The sequence below is a fragment of the Diadema antillarum genome, unplaced genomic scaffold (assembly GCF_040938485.1).
Source record: "Diadema antillarum isolate AM-2024a unplaced genomic scaffold, OU_Dant_1.0 scf00000183, whole genome shotgun sequence".
In the NCBI taxonomy this organism is placed as follows: Eukaryota; Metazoa; Echinodermata; class Echinoidea; order Diadematoida; family Diadematidae; genus Diadema; species Diadema antillarum.
This window is the reverse complement of record NW_027271072.1, coordinates 1,759,430-1,779,924: the sequence shown is the minus strand read 5'-3', so window position 1 is coordinate 1,779,924 and position 20,495 is coordinate 1,759,430. Positions and strand designations below refer to the sequence as shown.

At 40.6% G+C, this 20,495-nt stretch overlaps 1 protein-coding gene across 1 annotated transcript in view; it reads right to left on the bottom strand.

The window, feature by feature from the left end:
• LOC139723260 (sodium/potassium/calcium exchanger 3-like) overlaps positions 1–18,298 on the bottom strand; it is a 120,062-nt gene extending 101,764 nt beyond the window's left edge. Inside the window, exon 1 of the mRNA XM_071634519.1 lies at positions 17,528–18,298. Coding sequence (XP_071490620.1) covers positions 17,528–17,642 — 115 coding nt within the window. The 5' untranslated portion in view covers positions 17,643–18,298. The remainder of the gene's footprint in view (positions 1–17,527) is intronic.
• Positions 18,299–20,495: the final 2,197 nt, after the last annotated feature.

The window sequence follows — 20,495 nt, the reverse complement described above, 5'->3', positions numbered from 1 at the left end:
TGACTCGCTAAATCTCGAGCTAAAATGGGTCACATTTTATTTTTCTTCTTTGTGATTGATGTTAATTAGCCCAATGGTATTTGCAAAGTCAGTCTTCTTCTCTCTCCATCTCTTTCTTTGGTCTTTTGTTTTGCGTTACAAATTATTAATGTTATGATGGACAAATTACGATCAATTCTGACAACCGACACTTGTTATGATAAGGAATGTACGTACAAAATGTTTACAGAAGACGAGCAACTATCACATGGAAGACGGGATGCGCTAAATGTACTGGGTAAAAATTGAAATCCAGTATATAGCATAAGCCATATAATCATCTTGAAATATACAGTTCGGTGGCCGTAACTAAGACAGAGCTGAGACCTTTCTCAGACAAGTTGCGGGCACAGAAACGCACCAGCAGTATTGGCGCGAAGAAATTCACGACGCAGGACCTGCAGTTTGTGTGGGTTTGAGTATCTAATGCATTTATGATGACTATAATGTGAATTGAATGACAGTAATGATAATGATGATAATAATAATAATAATAATAATAATAATAATAATAACAATAATAATAATAATAATAATAATAATGATAATAATGATAATAATAATGATAATAACTTTTTAAACAACGTGAATTCTACCTCTTTCCCCCCCCCTCCCCCTTTTTTTTTAAATAAGATTTATGGCGACCAGCAGGGTATATTGTTAACCTCTGGAAGATAGCTGGGACAAGGTCTGGCGCGGCAGGACTTGCTTGCAGCAGGAATAGAGCGATAAGAGGCGCTTCGAGGAAAAGGGAATTATACAACGTAATAGTGCATCAATCCACATTCACGGCTCCGAATAACGCCACCTGCGCCCACGAACAACCGGAAGTACTTTCCACTTTCCCTTTGCTCCTGCCCCAGTTGTTTGAATTGGGAAGTCTGACGGTTTCATAAACATTTCATAAATTTGTTGGAAGCAATTCGTTAGACCACTGTGTATCGACGGAAACCCACCAAACAAATCAAGACAGAAACGATCCAAAGAAACCGGCACGACGGCGGAGTCGGTTTAATGCGTACATGCGTACATCAATTGCGGAAAGAACGTTATGTGTTTCATCAAACATTATATCAAAAACATATATACACTGAAGGAACTGGCACGACGGAGTCTGGATTACAGGATTACATTAAATTTTTTAATCACTTACAGAAAGAGGGTTTCGTGTTTCGCCTGAAACAGTCGTCCTTCTACATTACAACATAACCTCTCCCTGCCAACAACTTTACTTGTGGAATTACGACAGCACAAAATATGACGGTACCACGGACTGCACACACGTTTCCGTTTGATTGGAAAGTCAGAATATTTATAGTCGTGCTTAGAGGTCATGCATTTTCTCACACACACCACTTCGCGCTGTTCTGATGTACCTTTTCCTGTCTGCGCACGACCCTTGTCACTCTGCCTGTGCCAGTCTGTGGAAACGCCATGAAATTTTCATAACTTTCAATATCAATCATGCTTATTTGTCGAATAAACAAAATGATATGCAGAATCAGAATCGCATGGATTGAATGTGAATTCTTTCGTGATCACGCAAAGCACAATTTCCAAGTACTTCTACAGGAAGTAAGGGAACGTGACTTTCATTCAGAATGTCTACAATACAGAATATGAACACTGCCACTTGTAAAAGTCACGTGATGTCGTGTTAAGAACGCAAAAACAAAACTTAGCCTTTCGATCACGGTTTTTACACAGCTGATGCTGTGGAAGATTGCCTGTCTTTTGCTTCTTAATTCAAAAGAAGAGGAGGGGAAATCAGAAAGAATCTCTGAGAGTCACGTGACTATGGAGAGATTGATTTCGTATCGCTACAATCCTGCCATCCTCTAACGCGATAAGGACACAAAGAAAGAAACAGATATGAATGAAATAAATTGAAGGATTGCCGTGCTTGACTCGACTTGACTGTGACGAAATTTTCGCGATATCTGCAGCGCGCGTCGACTTATGCGGCGATCGAGAGAGGGTGGGGAAAAGTCATAAGCTTTGGACGAACTTGATCGAGATACACCAAGGAATCAGCAGTGTCATCAGTCAGACTCGGGGCTATCAGACGGGAGAAGGTCGCCACGCGCAACGAAACGCACAGGGTCGTTTCACGGAGGGAGTACATCAGAGTGCGTCACCCGGGAGGCACGGGCAGTCCCAAAGTCTCCGGGGTACGACGTCAGCGATTGCGTCACTGCCCAAAACAAACCTGCGAATCGATGAATGTATGATCGACCAAAATGGTGCACTGGCTCGAAGGCGTCAACTGTGCGATCGGGAGAGAAATGTCACACAGCTGATCGTCTCCAGGTTTTGCCAGGGATTAGAAATCACCTCTAGCGACATTCCTATATTTGGTCCATCAAACAGACATTTTTTTTTCCTGTTTTTACGCTCTACTAACTTCCTTTACTGGTTTCCGTTCTTTGAAATAACATCATCCTATATAACACGTCAGGAACAAGGCAAGTTGCTCGAGGTAGCAACGTGGTGGGTGGAAGTGAAAACCAAAAGAAAAACCATCGAAAACTTCCTATCTCGAAAAGAGGCGATAGGGCACAATCACTGAATACACTCGCAGAAAGCAGATTATTCACTATATGGCAGAATGTGAGGAGAAACATACTAGTATCTTTCAGGGCCACATTTTCATTCAATGACGCTGGGGCAACCGTCTTAATCGATTACGTTGCTGACATGTCTTACATGACACTGAGTTCACTCAAACAAACTTGAACCAATACGGACGAGTAGTGCTCCATATCTGGGAGAATGTGTTCATTTCAAATACATCCTGTAGAAACGCATCGCACTCACAATTAGAAGCCATAAGGATGTTTTACACCCTTATAGTCATGGTGCGACCAGGGGACATTTCATGAAGCGTTTTGTCAGATATTTCGTCTGACAAACTGTTAAAAGCTACTGAAATTCTTGCATCTGATTGGCTGACAGCAAATTTGTCCGACAAAGTTGTCGGACAAAATGCTTCATGAAATGCCCCCCCCCTAGATTATCCTGATCATTGTGATCATAACTTTTGCTTTTACCTTACATTTATTTTGCACAAAAAAGGAACAATAGTACCTTTTTAATTTTGCCCTTGTTTATTTTTATCAGGTTTGTAATGTTTTTTTTTTCTCTGTTGTTGTTAGTGTTAATCTGATCCGTTGATTTGGTATTCTCAGAAGTACCTTTTCCGTTTAAAGGGCAGCGACCCAAGAGGCGGGCTTCCTCATCATGAAGAGTTTCCTCCTCCGCATTATTAATGAGTCGTTTGTAAGGCAAACGTTAAACGGCAATAATCGCTTCCACCTTGTTATTAATGCGATAAAGCAGTAATGCGACTGCCGCGCGAACGGCTGAAATCCGCTAAACCTTGGCTAAACCTTCCGATATTACTGCTTTGTGTACATCGAGGATGTCTGAAATCGATTTGTGAGCGGGCAGGCGATGTGCGGCTTGAATAGAATCGTTATGACTGATCTCCCCCGCGGTATGTTTTGGCTGCATACATATATTTCTGTCTGTCAGACGGACCACTCCACGCAGTCCCAGCCTAAACTATCATTGGCTTTAGGATGTATGGCTCAACGAACTGAGCACTTCACGGAAAACAATACCTCTATGATGTGCTCATCACAGAAATGACCGCGTTTATTTCTGCATTATTTCAGGAGTCCCGTACACAGTGAAAACACACACTGATCTATAATTAGCATGTTCACTATGTTATTATTTTCTCTCTCGAGTCCTCGCTGGACTTTTGACTTTGGTAATGAACTTACTGTCCCATATAAGAGGCTCTAGTCTGCTATTAAATTCCTATAGTTTAGCCACAAGTTCCATACATGCCTCTTATCTTGGCAGACAATCAGAGGGTCGTGTCTTGTCTTGTGGTTTACCCATAAAAGGCACTGGGCCGTAATGACATTATTTTGATGAATATAAAGATCAAAATTAGCGAGGAAGAAAATACAACGTGTATACAGTGTTATTGAGAGTTGAAATATTTCGTATCTTATACATACGTCTGTTCAGTTCTGGGATTCGCATGAATAGGGGTAAACTCACGATTGATGAACAACTATCCGAGCTATTAGTGTTTGTGGCTTTTATGTTGTTGTTGTTATTTTTTAGAAAGGAAGAGATGCAGGCATTACTAATAAATTACTGTTTGCAACACGTAATGTCTCCACTGGCAGATTAGTGAGACTATTCCACTTCTTTTGGATATAGGCCTACACTTCTTTGTTAGTATTTTCCCCTGTATTGGCTGAAGAGACTATATTACGTAAAACAGGGCTACTGTTCGACATGCATTGTGGTGATTTTTCATACATAATCGTATTGGTTATTTGTTTCTATGTCTTTCAATGTGTTAAAAGGCGTATGATATGTCAAAGAGAGAGGGAGAGGAGGGGGAGGGAAAGAGAGAGAGAGAGAGGGGGGAGAGAAAGGAGGAAGAAGGAGAAGAGGTGGAGAGAAAAAATGGGTCAGTTTAGCTGCAATCTGTTCCTCTAGCATTGACGTCACTTATCTACAGTTGTCATTGACCTGTCGCACAATTATCTCTTCATCTAGATTTCTGTACATGGTTATCATGTGCTTATCCTGGCCTTAAAGCCGCACTACGGGTTTTTTTTTTTTTATTGAATACTCAAATAGGCGTATTGGAATTACACGAGCACATAAAATCTGCGTGGAGCTCATGCTTTGAAATTCAAAGCTATTGCCGTTTTGGGACTTGAGCAAGGTTTTAGATGTTTATTTCAATTTCAACTCGTACTCTCAAGACTATAAAGAAGTGCATGAAAATTCGTATAAGTAATAAATCCAAATGAGAAAAATAAATCATATGCAGTTTCACTTTAAAATGACAGTAAGATATATGTAATAAGAGCTGATGTTGTGACTTCATAAGGCTGAACAAGGTTCTTATTTTATTTCCTTCAGAGATAACATGCAAAGTACTTTAGTTATCTTGGGAGAGGTGGTCTATAGGCCAAGGACACTGCAGATCCTAAAGATGTACGGCAGTTATCTCTTGAACACCAGTTTTATATTGTATATTTATGTATTAATGTAAAATTAAGTAAAAGTAAATATCATATTTCTACGTATTAATGCGCTTAGAAACGTCAGTACTAAGCGCTACATAAGTGTTATTTGTTATCATCATTATTATTATCATTCTTATTATTATTATTATTATTATTATTATCATTATTATTATTATCATTCTTATTCTTATTATTATTATCATATTATTATTATTATCATTATTATTATCATTATTATTATTATCATTATCATTATTACTACGAGGATGATGATGATAATGATGATGATTATGGTTATGATGATGATAATTATGATGAAGACGACGCTGATGATGATGATAATAATACCCGTAATTACCACAAATATCATCATCATAGTTATCGTCCTGAAGATGATCAGGATTACTATTATTAGTTTTATTACTATTATCAACATTCACGTTTCTATTATATCACTGCAATAATCATTGTGTTTGTTACCATAAATGTTGCTATTATAATTGTCGTCATCATTGTTCTCATCATAGTTGTTGTTTGAATGACCTCAAACTTCGGATTCGGATGGCATAATATCCAACGTCTGAAACGCCAGACTAATGAGTGCAAGGAGATGCGGAGCAAGGGCAGACCGGTGCTCCGTCCCTTTGAATGACGAGAGAACATCCAAATTCCGTGACTCCCCTTTCCTCCGCCCTTCTCCTGCCTATACGGTTTCCTACCAGGCATCCCAGCTATGCTGTTTATGCGAGCCACATCTTTTGCTGGTTGTCTGGCTGATGCCCTATAACCAGAACTGTGCACTGATGACGATGATGACGATACGGAGAGGCGAGATGCGGGCGGAGGTCGTCCGCCATTGTCATTGTCATCTCGATTCTCTCCTTAATGGATGTTGCTCCCCGTGCTTTTTCCGAAAGCATCAGCCATCATTTCGCAGCAATCATTGCAGAGGCAATGGCCTTTAAACCGAGTTAATGCGACATTGTGAACGGCTTCTTCTCTGAAAAGATGATGGGGAAAACTTTCCAAGTATTGTGTCATCCGAATCCTTTTATCAAGCATGCATAAGGCAGTACGAGCAGATGGCTCTGTTATTGGGTAAAAGAGATATGCGATGGGTATGTATATTACAAATGTGTTCAGCAGTAGAATGGCAAAACAGCATTTCAGAGAAAGTGTATAGCCAAGAAACAATCATTTCGACATAGTGTTGAGATTCTCAAATTGAGAGAGAGAGAGATGGGCAGGGAATCATAAAAGCAGGCCAATTGCATTAACCAGTCGCCTTGTGTATTATTGTCCCTCGCATCGCTCTAATCGCGTTCTTAACTTTTTATATGCCAGAGACTTTAAACGGTGAGTGCAATGCTATGGGATCTCTTGTGCGAATCAGCGCTCAAAACACACAAAGGGTTAAATGACGTTGCTACAGAGACGGGATGATGGCGGCTGGGCCGCGGATGTTGGATGTCATTATAAAATAATAAAGATAATAATAATGATCCTGGTATTAAAGCCGTCTTTCCGACAGGGAGACGCGAATCCCTCCCCAAAACCATCAATATTAATACCGCTCTACTTTATATTTCGAACAAAAGGCACAGCTTGGGAAAAGGGGGCTCACACAAAACGAGCTTTGCTCTTCAATTGTATGAGTGGTAATCATCAATCAGCGAAACCAATTACAGCACACAATAACATATTACATACCGCTGATACTCCTACTTAATTGGTTGAGCAACCAACAATCAATGTCAATCTCGGTGTATCAACAAAAAGATTGTGCGTGGCCCGTTTACCTTTACACACTCCTGAGAGATAAGAGAAGTTACCCGCCGCACGAATTATCGGCGAACTTTTGCGTGCGAAATTACATGACAGACGTCATTCGTATTCATGAGTTTAAACAGCAAGACGTATCGACATCACCTTTGTACGGGCAATGCATATACCACCTGAAAAGGAGATACTTAGTACGACTTACTACGAGACGACACATCTCTGGTGAGTTCTGTATTCAAATGAACGGGCAGAAATTCTCTTAACCAGTGATTTTACTGCAGATATCGGATTATGGGCCATGATAGCGGCGCCCCTCCCCCAAGCTACAATATAAAGGCAGCTACCGTGTTATATGTGATTTCTACCAGGGAGGACTTGAATATGCAGATTTTATTGATCGGATCTCGTTGCATCATCGCGAATTATCTGAGGGTAATTACGCAAAGTAAGGTCGTGTAATCACAAGATTTAACCCGGGGATTAAACATTAAAAAAAAAAACACACACACACGCACACACACACACACACACACACACACACACACACAAGAAGAAGCAAGACGCAAAGAAATCGCAAGAGAGGTTTACTCAAATGGCGGTCGGAGAATTACGTAAACTCCATAGGTGTGTGCGATCGTGTGTGCGATCCATGGTACGATTAACCGCACCGGTGGTGAAAGAAACAGTATCGGGGATGTTTTTAGAAGTGTATAGCTTCGAGCCTTTTTCAACGCCTTCCCGCGCCCCTTGCTGCGTCTACTGCTCACCCTCCGGGGCCGTGTCATATGGCGGCTGTGAAGTCATCAGTCCCACCAATCTTCATTTCCTAATATAAATGACATATGATGGCGGAGGGTAACAGGTACTATACATCGTATCACGTCAGAGTCGCCTCACGAGCATGTCTGTACGACCATGGATGTATATAGCTTTTCTACCTCCATGGTACGACTTATCGAACGCATTGCTGCATTTTGAACACGGTACAGCAAATACCTATTAAGACTGCACGCCATGCAGATTAGTCCATTGCTGTTGCCGCCCCCCCCCCCCCCCCGTCAGTTAGCCCAAATTTGCAAGAACTATCATCGTTGGGTCCCTGACTATACTTTGACATTCAAGATTACGAAATGGAATCCTATCTGGTAAACGTATCACGATATTCAGGGTCACAGTCAGGAGGATCAATCAATACACCGGTCAAATAATCATTAAAATTTTGTCTGTTTAGAATCACGACCAAGTCTAAAGACAAAGAGAGAGAGAAAAAGAAAACATCACTGCAAGCACTCTTTAACTGATCATTATTGGAAATAAGAATTGGGTAGCTTGTAACAACATCTAACGCAGTCTCTACAATTCTCTTGCTGTCAAAAGCAAAAAAAAAAAAGCAAAATGCATGCAAGTGTGTGTGTTCAATAATGAGGACTTGCAAGACTTTGTCAGTTTTTTGCACTAGAACTGTGGTAGACATCGAAAATCTCAGCAGTCAGTTCGTTACGTATTGATTACGTAAGAAATCGCTTCTATTGACCTCATAAATATGAAGAAACACTGTGGCCTAGAGTTTAACAACTTCTATTTTGGGTGTAAAGAAGCTATACCTGGATATTGGCTGAGTCCGTCAAGAGGACAATTGATAATGTAAAAACGGGGGCAATATGAATAAGCCTTGTTCAATAGTTATGTATTATACACCCTCTCACGAATAATGATAAACGCAATCTGATATCACTCTTTTCATTGTCAAAAGAGGATACTTGGCTTTATTTCAGGATGATTTCGTTGTAATGGTTTTGGAGAGGTTTCTTTTCCGTTTTTTTGTTCATGTTGAGTTTCATGAGAGCTGGGAAAATGTAGATAACATCGCTATCTCACCAGCATAACAATTGATTATGCCATCGAATGTTTAGTTTCAGTATCATATTGGATTTTTTTTCTAGCGCTTCTTTAAGTGATGAATAATACCTCGCGTGTTGTGATCAACATGCATTGCCAGCGTCAAGTCAGTAAGAGGGAACACCACTCCAAGTTCACATTGATATTGATGCACAAAGTAAAAATTACAGATTGAAACGAGAAAAAAAGAAGAAAGTCATGGTAATTCAGATTTCTCATTAGTTTTCCTTAAAGACGTGTTGTCAGGCATGCCTCTGACGGAAATTTAGATGATATAATCTTTCATGGTAGACCATTCTCGAGCTGCTATGGTTTAGCATTGATGACTTTATAGAAGGGGAGTTTTTTGTTGTTGTTATTGTAAAAAAAAACAACTAAAAAAAAAACTAATAATCGGCGGCCATGACAGCATATCTTCATCTAATTTGCAGAGATCTGTAAACTAACCATCTCACTATTTTGTGAAAAACGTCTGGAATTTTAAAATTCAAAGATGTTCATAGTTATGTGACCATATAAGAGCACAGATAATCATATTGTCTCGCGAAGAAAATAGCAGGTACGATTTTTTTTTTCGTGAGACAAACGATTATCTGTACCCCTATAGCTTCATAGAATTCATCGCAATAGTCAACGCCTTCATAAGTGTTAGTATTTGTTTAGTGCCACACTATTCTGTTAGTCTGCTCTTACTCTCTTTTTTATTAGAACTATTTAAAAGGGTTGAGTTTCCCTGTGATAATAACGTCCAAAAATCTCAGTTAAAGCGCGTACATGAGGCATGTGGGAGAATCTATTGTCGAAGCATAAAGCGTCACGAAGGTTGTATCACATTCTGTATTCTCTTTCTGTCACTTGGCTCTAGGAGCACATGGCATGACAATTAATAATCAGCTCATAATTACGACAATCGAGCGCATCAATATTATCTCAAGCACCGGAGCACAGATCGACTTTCTAATGAGGGCGCGGGCACCGCGCCCGTTCTCACATCATCATGCTCAGCTATTCAAATCTCATCCTCAGTCAAGGACTGTCTATAGGACCCCCCCCCCCCCCACAAACACACAGTCTGCAAGTCTGTCTGTCTGTCTCTCTCTTTCATCATGGTTGTCTCAGTATTTGGAATGAAGCAACGCAATTTAGAGAATTTGGCAGTGAATGATTATCATACAGCATACATATAAATTATATAAAACACGGGTATCTCTCAGGACCCCATTTCATAAAAGTGGATATTATGATGGCGAGCCTTGTTGGAATGGCAATCGTCATAGTGACGACAAGAATCCAGCTTCCTGATTGGATGCTGCCGTGGGAAGCTGTCTTTCCGGCAAGAGTTGCTATCCTATCTTTTATGAAATTGGCCCCAGATCTTGCCAGCAGAACGCTACTACAAGGAGTCTATCTATCAATCCACCGCGAAGTGTTCTTTCTGTATTAAACAAAGATGTACGCCAAAGTCTTTCTTCGGCGTCTGTTCACTGCTGGCGTGCATGTGTTGGCGTCTTTACTGGTCTCGGTTGCACGATGTCGCCATTTCGTAGGATGGCGTATACACAGTCCCGCAAATCAAACAGCTTTACACATAACATGCAGTCATGCAGTTCCCTTCCTCCCTTAGCTCCCCCCCCCCTCTCTCTCTCTCTCTCTCTCTCTTTCCCCAGTTTTTCTTTCCATACATGTATCAAGAAATTCACATCAGCTTCTCTTTTACTGAAGCCAAACTCACATATTTTCTACACACAACACACACACACACACACACAAACACACACACACACACACACACAAATAGGTGTACAGTTAGTAATTTCTCTGTTGTGAACGGCATCCGTAAAATCTTTCATACCTTGTACTTAATATAGAATCACTGTCACATTTGACATCAATGGTAGATTTAAAACGAAAAGTTTTCATCACGTGTCTTCCGCACCTTGACGACTTGTAGTAATAAGCACCAAAATAAAAAAAGAGAGAAAAAATAGGAGAATATCAGTTTTCTACTTCTCAGTGCGTCATCGTCTGTAAGCGACATCAAACACCTCTCAAACTGACTCCCATTATAGTACGAGGGGTACAGCGGGTGTAGAGTTCCGGACCATCTGCTGGCTTGATATCCGAGATGAGAGCCTTACCCTTTAGTACGTTTTAAAACTGTGTATTTCAGAGATCCACAAAATTAATTTTTGCCATCATTATCAACGATTTGGTATCTAAAAACTGCACTAACCTCACGACTGTCCTAATAGGAGCTGGACCTGAAGTATATATTCCACTCCATTATTCACGTTGACATTAATGACTATAGTTGAATCAAGCAAAGTTATGGAAAGCTAAGGAATTTCGAAACTTAATTTTTTTTTTCTGTCTCAACCATACATTGAGTTAAATGAAATGGCGATGTTCTCGCCTCACAATCCTCAAAAGTAGTTTGCAGTTACAGATTTAAAAACCATGTCTTTTGTTGGTCTGCTCTATAGACAGCAACTATACAGCCACCCTCTTCCCATTTCCATTGAAGTAATGTAAGCCTTTTCCATTTAAGTCATCATTGTTCGTTTATAATAATACAATACATGACGTTAATCTGATGCGAAGGATGCCAGATTTTCTTTGATTTGCAGGTAAACAGGAGATTTAGAGAAGATTCGTGTGGACACAAATGGGTGACTTGTGAGGTCGTTACGTCATCACATTATCTAATTTGCATATACCATGTGATCGGAAGCAAATATCATTGTTGAGTGAAATCACGGGGAACTTGAAGGTCTCATATCGAATCGATTTGAATAATAATTTGTTCAACGTGGCTGCCATATAGGGAAGCACTGAAATGCTTTGTAAGCCAGCAACCACGGGGATTAACGGCTCAAAGTCCCAAATCGAAGGATCGTATCAAACCTAATTGCGATTATAAAGTGTCTCTTCCCTGGACACAAGCACTGCTGACAGGGGACTCGGACTTCGGACCTCATGATTACAAGCCCCTGGGCTTATCCACGGAGCTACAGCAGTACTTTATGACTCCATCTCTGCTGGATAGAACACAGTGTCCCACAGTGTGAAACACATTGTCAAACACAGTGTGAAATCACTCCACACTGTTCCAATTTTAACATTGTGAACGCAATGTGAATCATCAATTAACAGAACATTACTATGTGAAAATCGTCTTCACGCTGTTAAATTCACATAGTCGACCATGTGGACAGATTGTGAACACACTAAATAAGTCACTGTATTCTTTCAAGCAGGGATAACACGTCCGCGTTTGATAAAAACTTCCACATTTTTGAAGATCGCTTAAAGGTGTCATTATGAAAAATGATAGTTAAAAAAAAAAGATATGCCACGTCTCATAGCTGCTACTATTTATGAGAAAGGATGGCTAAGGGCTGTAACGTTTATACCAGCAAGAAATATCCCCTGGCTCATTATTAGGCACTACAGTTTTCTTTTTGAAATACCTTGGGGAAAAAACATGATTCACACCATCAGAATGACGTCTGTCTAGCTCAAAATAGAGGTGTGAGTGTGGAGCCGTTTTTTTCTGATGGCTGGCTCAATGTGTCGTAAAATACAATTTGAATTCAAAATGACTGCATGCAGCCTTGTCGGGATTTTCCTTTTTTCCAACATAAAGATCAGAATGATGGTTCAAGGCAAAGCGTCTTTCGTTTTACCGCAAGTAGACTCTCTCAGGGATATACTGTTTATGACTGGCTATTGTGTAAACACATTTTTGGGGTGTGCAATGTATGTTATCTCTGTAATTGATTCAAAGCATACACAAAACACAAATACACAACACACACACAGATTGTGTGTGTGCAATATATATGTTATCTCTAAATGATTAAAACAAACACAAAACACAATTACACAGTACACCCCCACTTACACACACACACACACACACACACATATATATATATATATATATATATATATACGCACACACACATTATAGCATGATTTGAGCAGTGCAACCCCTATGATGACTAATAGAGCTAATAGAGCAAACACAACCACAACATTCAATGCACTGACAAAGAAAGGGGGACGTCCACTGTAACGTCACATCAGCACATAGCAATGAATGGTGTGGGGTTTTTCTATATACTGACTCATGCAGAGAACTGCTCTGAGCAGTAAATATGAATTGCAAAACGAAATCCAACGAGCATTACCAATTCCCACACGTCATACTCTAGCAGGTCTGATCTGTAGTTAGGCACAATACAGTATGTCCCCCAAAAAAATTGCAATCGGATTTTTTTTTTTTTTTTTTGGAATGGGGTTTTCTGTAAGATGTGGGCAATGAGTTATAGTTTCATACCCTGAAATTGTGTTTGGATTGATTCACTATTTTTAAAGTTATCGTTGCGGAGGGTACCGTTGTAATTTTTGGGGGGACATATATCGTGATGCGTTTATTATAGCCACGATCTTTGGAGTGTATGCACGCAGATGGTATGAAGGTGTAAACGGAGTGCTACAATTTCAAAAGATGGTATCGCAGCTGTAGATTCAATTCAATTCAAATCAGTTCAATGTTGTAATCAATCAAAGGTTTGAATGTCTCATGCAACAATATGAACTGTTATTGATGTGAACACGACAGGGGTAATCGACAAACCGGATATATAGCATGTCTTCGTTTCGTCCTAAAATAGAGAATTACTAACGCTGGAATGAACACATAGAAATTTGCTTAGAAATTACGCGATGCGAATCCAGGATAAAAACTATTTAACCAAGAAGAGGACGCTGCATGCATATTGTGTCTTTCCGAAGAAATCCCATACAATAAAAACCAAAAGTGATACCTGCTCCAGTTAAGCAGCAATTTCCGCACACCTTCCTCACACTCCCTATATTAAAACATTCACGCACTAGCCTTCCTATCACAGAATGCAACAACAACAAAACAAAGATCAAAGATACAACCCGTAACCAAATGAGTTTATGACGTCCTACTTAATCCAAAAACAATCACAAAAAACAACAAAAATGGCCACTTCACAATACTGACCGGCAAAGGCCCCGACATGGCCTCATCAGCATTTCGTCATGTTTGATTTTCAGCGAATGATGCTTCAAAAATCACATGGATGAAGATAATATATCCGCAACCCCTCAACAAACTGTTTCGAGGATCAGAAGGGTCAACCGTTAAAAATGAGTCGTTGCAGACGACCATGAAGGAGGAGGCTACATGGTTACCAAGGTGACGGAGTTCATGGTCACGTGACTATGTACAATTAACAAGAAAAATAATCGTAACACAATGGGAAAATTTGTTGCAGTAAGGCAGGGTATTTATTTCAAAGACGTTGCTCATGTTTTATTCTGTTGATTAGATATCAGGTGGGTTACAGGGTTGCGAGATTGCGTCCAAGGACAAGAGAAAAGGATATGAGCATTCAGTTGTGTGTATAGGCCTATATTTATAATATACATGTGCATGTATGTGTGCGTGCATGTAACATAATATCATGCATGTTGGGTTTTTTGTGGGGATGATGGGGGACAATATTTATTCATTAAGTTTTTTTATATTTCTTTCGGGAATTTATGTTTGAACGTTATACCAAGATAAGTCTTTCGTTTACTGATCTTTTGATCGTTTTTAACCATCCCATCTTTCAATTCAAAACTGTGCATGGGCTGATTAAAGATCATCCCTTGCAAACCAGTTACATACACGTGTCTGTTGATTTGTTGCATATGTGTAATCATTTTTTTTTCTTCAAATGTCATCCTATAGGTTTTGTACGACCCTCCATGGATTAATGATGTTGCCTTGCTCCACTTTCTCGTTTTATAACTGAAACTACAGAAGAGATCAGCCCTCGGTTGAGGTTTTACAGTTTTCTTGTGAGGTATATACATTACAGTGAAGATCAGGTTACTTCAGATGGTCGATTACGCCAAAGTCAACAGCACGCACGATTATTCACACGCACATGCTATAGTGTGAATGACACAGGTAACACTCTTGACTGTGCAGAAATGCTGTGTACCAGTACATCTTTTTTAATCTGTCACGCGCGAATAATGATATGATCATGAACATAGAGGGAGCTTCGCGGGGGGGGGGGGGGGGGGGGGGGGAGAGGTGGGGGAGGGGTACAAGCAGTTTAATCCCTGTTGATGTGCTATAAGTGGCAACACATAATAGCAAACATAGTACAAATTTTCCAACGTGCAGATTTTTAATATTTTACAGCTATATGCTTTGCCCCAAAATGACATGTCTTTTCACGCACAGTACTATAGTATACAAATGCGCAGTATATATCAAGCGCACATTATTATCACGAAGACCACTGAATATAAAGCAAGGCAACGAGCCGTCCTTTTTGACCTACTGAGAGTAAACAATGATGTATTGACGCAGTAAACTGTAAACAACTGAATAAACAGCTTCCCTAGTCATTAGAAATGCGCATGCTTAGTGTGTGGGTTTTTGTTGTTGTTGTTGTTTTTTGACAGTCAGCACAGATTAATTATGTTTACATTAAAGGTAAGTACAGTAAAAGCAAAAAGAATCTGAATCAGGACGAAAAGAACAGAAGAAAAGAAACATCAACAGAAGATTGTATAAAACTAGAGCAGAATGATGACCAGGCCACGCAGACAGACACATACAGACAGATAGAGATCGAAAGAAGTGCGGGTTTCTGCTCATGGCGTTCTTTACAGCGCGCTGCCCTTGGATTTGAGGAGACAGTGTTACCTGAGTGACGCAATGAAAGTTACGAAGGAGATCACGAAACTCGTCTTGTCCATTTGACCCCCTTTCACACACGAGATCGCCCGAAGTAGTAACTGACGTATTGTATTGGAATCGCAGGGGACCGCGCGCGAGCAACGTTGAACCTGAAACAACAAACACGCCCCTTCCTCTCATACACAACACACAGAGTGTATACAATGAAACACCAGGTCAGAACGCACTCAACTCTGGACAATTCGTGTTATCATAGTCCCGAGGTCAGACAAAACTCCGTCTGGCATTGTTGAGACTGGAAGTATAATCTATAGATACCGAAATAGCAGAGTTCACAGAATCATTTCTTCTGAAAACAATCAATATCCAGCACACTCATGTTATCATATTTATACATAAACACACTGGTCAGGAGACATGCAATTCTTTTCATCATTTTCCTCCTAAGTATTCATAATACATACACACATACATACATATGAACATGCAATAGACATAACACATTTATAGGCCTATGGGATATCAATGTCTGTACCGCAAGGACAGTAGTAATAAAATTGTATCATTGTTGCATTGTGTACCTGCTCTCTGACCTACTTTCAATGATGCATGTACTTTTTAAAAACAGGCTGCTATAATAGGCCTATGTAGTAATTCAACCGGCCACAACATGCACGATAGTGAGAGAAGTTTCTATGAATCTGCCGTGAGTCAAAGCCAGCGACAAGAAATGACTGATAACGTGCACAGTTCCTTGTAAAATGAACTTCGCAGCTGCGTTTTAAATGCTTATAGTTACTAGGTGCCCAATATATTCCGTTGTGTCCTATGCACTTCTACGCGACGAAGACAAACTCAACGAGAACGCTGGCCATTTACAAACAAGCTACGTACGTTGTCTATACACATGTACCAAACAATGGTCTGCAAAAGCCAGGAGGTCTCTCTCGAACCCCACCCCCCCCCCCCTCCCCCGTCGTAGGATGACTAAATTTGAAGGGGGTGTTCCCGTCATGACAGACAAAACATGCATGACTCCGCACCGTTTCTAAGAAGTTAGTCGCTTGGAGAATTTCTATTGTGTATGAGTTGAGGTTAGGTATGTTTGTTTATCTATTTCTTTGCTTATTTTGAATGGGATGCAAAGAAAGAGGGGTTATGTAGGGAAAAGACGAGCTGCTGTTTTTTATGAGTAAAGGACTTCTTCTCTCCTTGCAATGACGATCAGTTATTTCGCTTTTAAAAGGTTGGATCCTTCTTTACATCCTATGGTGCCAAAGACCGCACAAACTATCTTATTTGGACCTTGCGAAGAAGAGCTATGGTTGGCATAAATACCCGTTGTTTACTTTTTCGCAAAGGCAGATTCTAGAACTCCCTCTTCAAGTGTGATTACCCTCATTTCATTGATGTCATGGTTGCTATACCTTCTCGTATAACAACTTATATCCAAACCGACTCTATAGGAACATGCTATTATTCGAAGATCGATTGTTTTCGGTTTCTCTCGCGTTCCATAGCCACTTCCTTTTACAGGCGGTCACGTCAAACGCATTTTTGCCTCAATATAATGTCCTCCTTACAAGGCTGAGGAGGAGGAGGGGGAATGTCAAACGTGTGGCGCTCATTTTCAATATGAGTGGTCATCAATTATTCGGATCAATTGTCGCATAGCACGCTCCACCGAGTTCTCACACTTCCGAGCACCACACACACACACGCAGCTCACTTTCAAGTCGAGGACCCTGACTAAGGCGAGGGGAACGCAGGAGCTGCGGCTCTCGTGATCGCCATAGTTCCGTACACTCTCACAGACCGAGCTCAAGGTTTTCCGGATGTCACATTGTCATCCGTACACGTATTTACACACACACGCATGCAGAAACACACCAGCGCTATTTTTACATTCACGCATAGGTGGCAATCAATAATATCAGAAACGCACGCAAATTACGAGCGGCTTAATGACAGTCGCTTAGACAATGTGGAAAAGTAAACAACATACCTGCATTTTCTCGAACTACGTATGATATAGACACGGAGAGCACGAAGATAATGGCGATGAAAGCGAGGCGACGCCAGAGATGTTGGCCGCGGGTCCTGCGGCCTCGGAGGGCCATCTTGCTACTCGTAGCAGGAGGAAGTATCGTCGGGTGGAGGATGGAAGTATAGAGCTGGGATGCACTCCCTTTCTCGGAGGAGAGCTTTGTGTCCGTTATCGCTGCAAATTAACGAATCCACCGAGCACGAATTGATTCATGAAATGACGGGAGCACAGCTTATTTTGTATATTCTGCTCGAAGTCCAGCAATATTGTCATCTGCCGCGGGGAAAATTTCACAGAAGGAATGAATTCGGGGCCCTGTGCACTGACTGGCTGGTGATGGAGCTAAGAGAGCACCGTTCTCTCGCTGACCCAAGGAGCGCAGAAATCCAGATGTATAGGCAAAGACACGGAAACGCGCAAATCGATAGGCGACGCAGGGTCTGCTCACACGTGCAGATAGAGGGATCCGTCGGCGCTCCGGCGAAGATGTGAGTGAGTGGTAAACTCCGCAATAACACCATGGAATGTTCAGCGAGCGGAGTGTGTAGGTAGTAATGAATGTTCCGATGATGAGCCGAAGAGTCCTGCGCCTAGTTCCAACAGTGCATAGGCCTTCCAGGGGTAGCTGTTAGCCCATCTGTGCACTGCAAAGTCGAGATTGCTTGTCTGAGCTGGGTTAAGAGCTCAAGGATTTGACAACAACTGAAGAAGCTCAACAATACGAGCTGGGCAGCATTGCAAAACATCGCTTCAGTTTTCACTGCCCTCGGTCGTTCCCCGCGAATAATCTCATAACGGTCCAATGAGTGAGCTGACAGCGTTGCCATGGGTTACCGGAGAACCCCTGAATGACGTCAATGCAGGCATGCTTGTGCGACTCCTTCGCTCTTATCTCCGTACTGTGCACTACACCACGAAAAAAAAATACAACACACACACAACACACACGATGATAGCTCGTTTGTGCGCCTACAAACATGCAACTACTCATTAGTGAATGTGATTCATTCAGTGAAATCCACTTATAAACCACTATGTTCGATAAGTTGCGTCTAGGTTGGAGTGTTGCTCAACAGACAATAGAAGAGAGCGTAAGATATTAATGAGAACATGGAATATATCTCGAGAACAGAGCGTGAAAGAGTGAAATAGGTAGTGCAACGGCTCAAGAGAAATGGGAATAGGTCATGCATTACGGGAAGTCATTTGACTTTGGTACTGTAATGTGCTGCCTATAAAAGGAAGAAAAAAAAGTTTCCGAAAGATGTACTTTGTTCTCGCCTGCCTTTTGAAGTGGTACAACATCCTACATTCACATTAACTAAAAATAGCATTGTCGACGGAGCTCTCGGTGAATGACAATAGACTCTGAGTGTATGATAATAGGAATGCTGTGAAAAAAAGAGAGAATCCCTGGATTGCGAAGCCACTTTTATTCTTTACTCGTCTTTTGTTTTTAACAAGGAAGTACATGGCATGAAAGAAAGGCTGCATAGTTTCTATGGGGAAAAAAATCCATATCAAGCCACAATTTGAACTGACGAATACTATTTCAGATACAACAAAAGAAAGACATTACTCACTTGGGATTGTCAATGACAAAAAAAGGGGGAAGCTATTCGTTGCAAAGGATATACTAATCAGTTTTCCGCGAATGTGCAGATCACCGAAATGAATAATATCTTTAAAGGGAAACCGCACCTTCGTTCAAGTTGACTTTTCTAAAGAGAGCGAAGTCAGCAACGAGAACAGTAAAGGCCGAATTGCAATGGGAAAAGAATCAAATATCTTATTTTCAAATATATTAAAAGGGCAAAGAAGAAATTTAGCGAAGATTTGTTTGCAAGTCAATGAGAAGCATAACATTGTGATGCAATGAAGTCATCATTTAATTTCACTCGAGTTTAGTGACTGTGATTGATGTCGCAGTTTCGTGAAAAAATGAAACTTCAGATTTTTTTTTTCGTCGTGTTCTGCCAGGTACTCATAAAACCTTCACTGCTCTATTTGCCTCGTTTCACTCTCTAATCGATGAAAGTTGGAATATACATCACAATATACAATAAGTTGCATGATCTGGGGCATGTTTTATCACGAGTTATGATCATACATATGACTTCGTTCGTAAGTCTATGGCAGTCTATGTCGTGAGGAAAGATATAAATCCAAGCGATACTCTTGATAAAATGGGGCCCAGCATAACGTTTAGTTTTGTTATTAGTGTTTGTTTGTTAATTGCTTGCTTGCTTGCTTTCAGTAACCTCCTGACATCAATAAAAAATATTAAACAGGGATAGTAATTAATCATAGGGTCCCATGACATTTGCTCTATGCGACAATATTGCTCCCATGAAATATCTGCACGCTAAGCCAAAAACATAAATTCTACCCACAAACATAACCCTATCCCTAATCCTAATCTTCACATCAAACTAAGCCTAAAACCCTATCACAACTCTAAACCTATAACCCTAAGTACTTGGAGAAAATAAGACTGGAGCAATTGTCGCAGGAGCAATTTATCGTGTCACCAATCTTAGGCCTATACGAAGAGAAACTCAAGAAAAATCAGTTTTTGTAGTGTTTTTTTTTTCTCCTCATCGAAGTCTTGAGTGCGGTTATACATTAATGTGACTGGTGTGAGCACGGAGACAATTTAAATTACAAATGTATGTATCATATACCTTTGCATACTCCGCATCTTATCTCTACATGACTTTGATTGAGTTCAAGTTGCTTTGACAGACTGCATGCCTGTGAATAGAGCTCATTGTACCTGGGACCTCTTATATCTAATGACGTCTTATCATAGACTTGCTTACTACGGGTTAAAAAGACATTAAAGAGAATAGATGATAGACGAGCAAAGAGAACTACTGACAGAATACTTCCTGGAAGTTATTACCCGTCCTTGTGTTCGTCATGG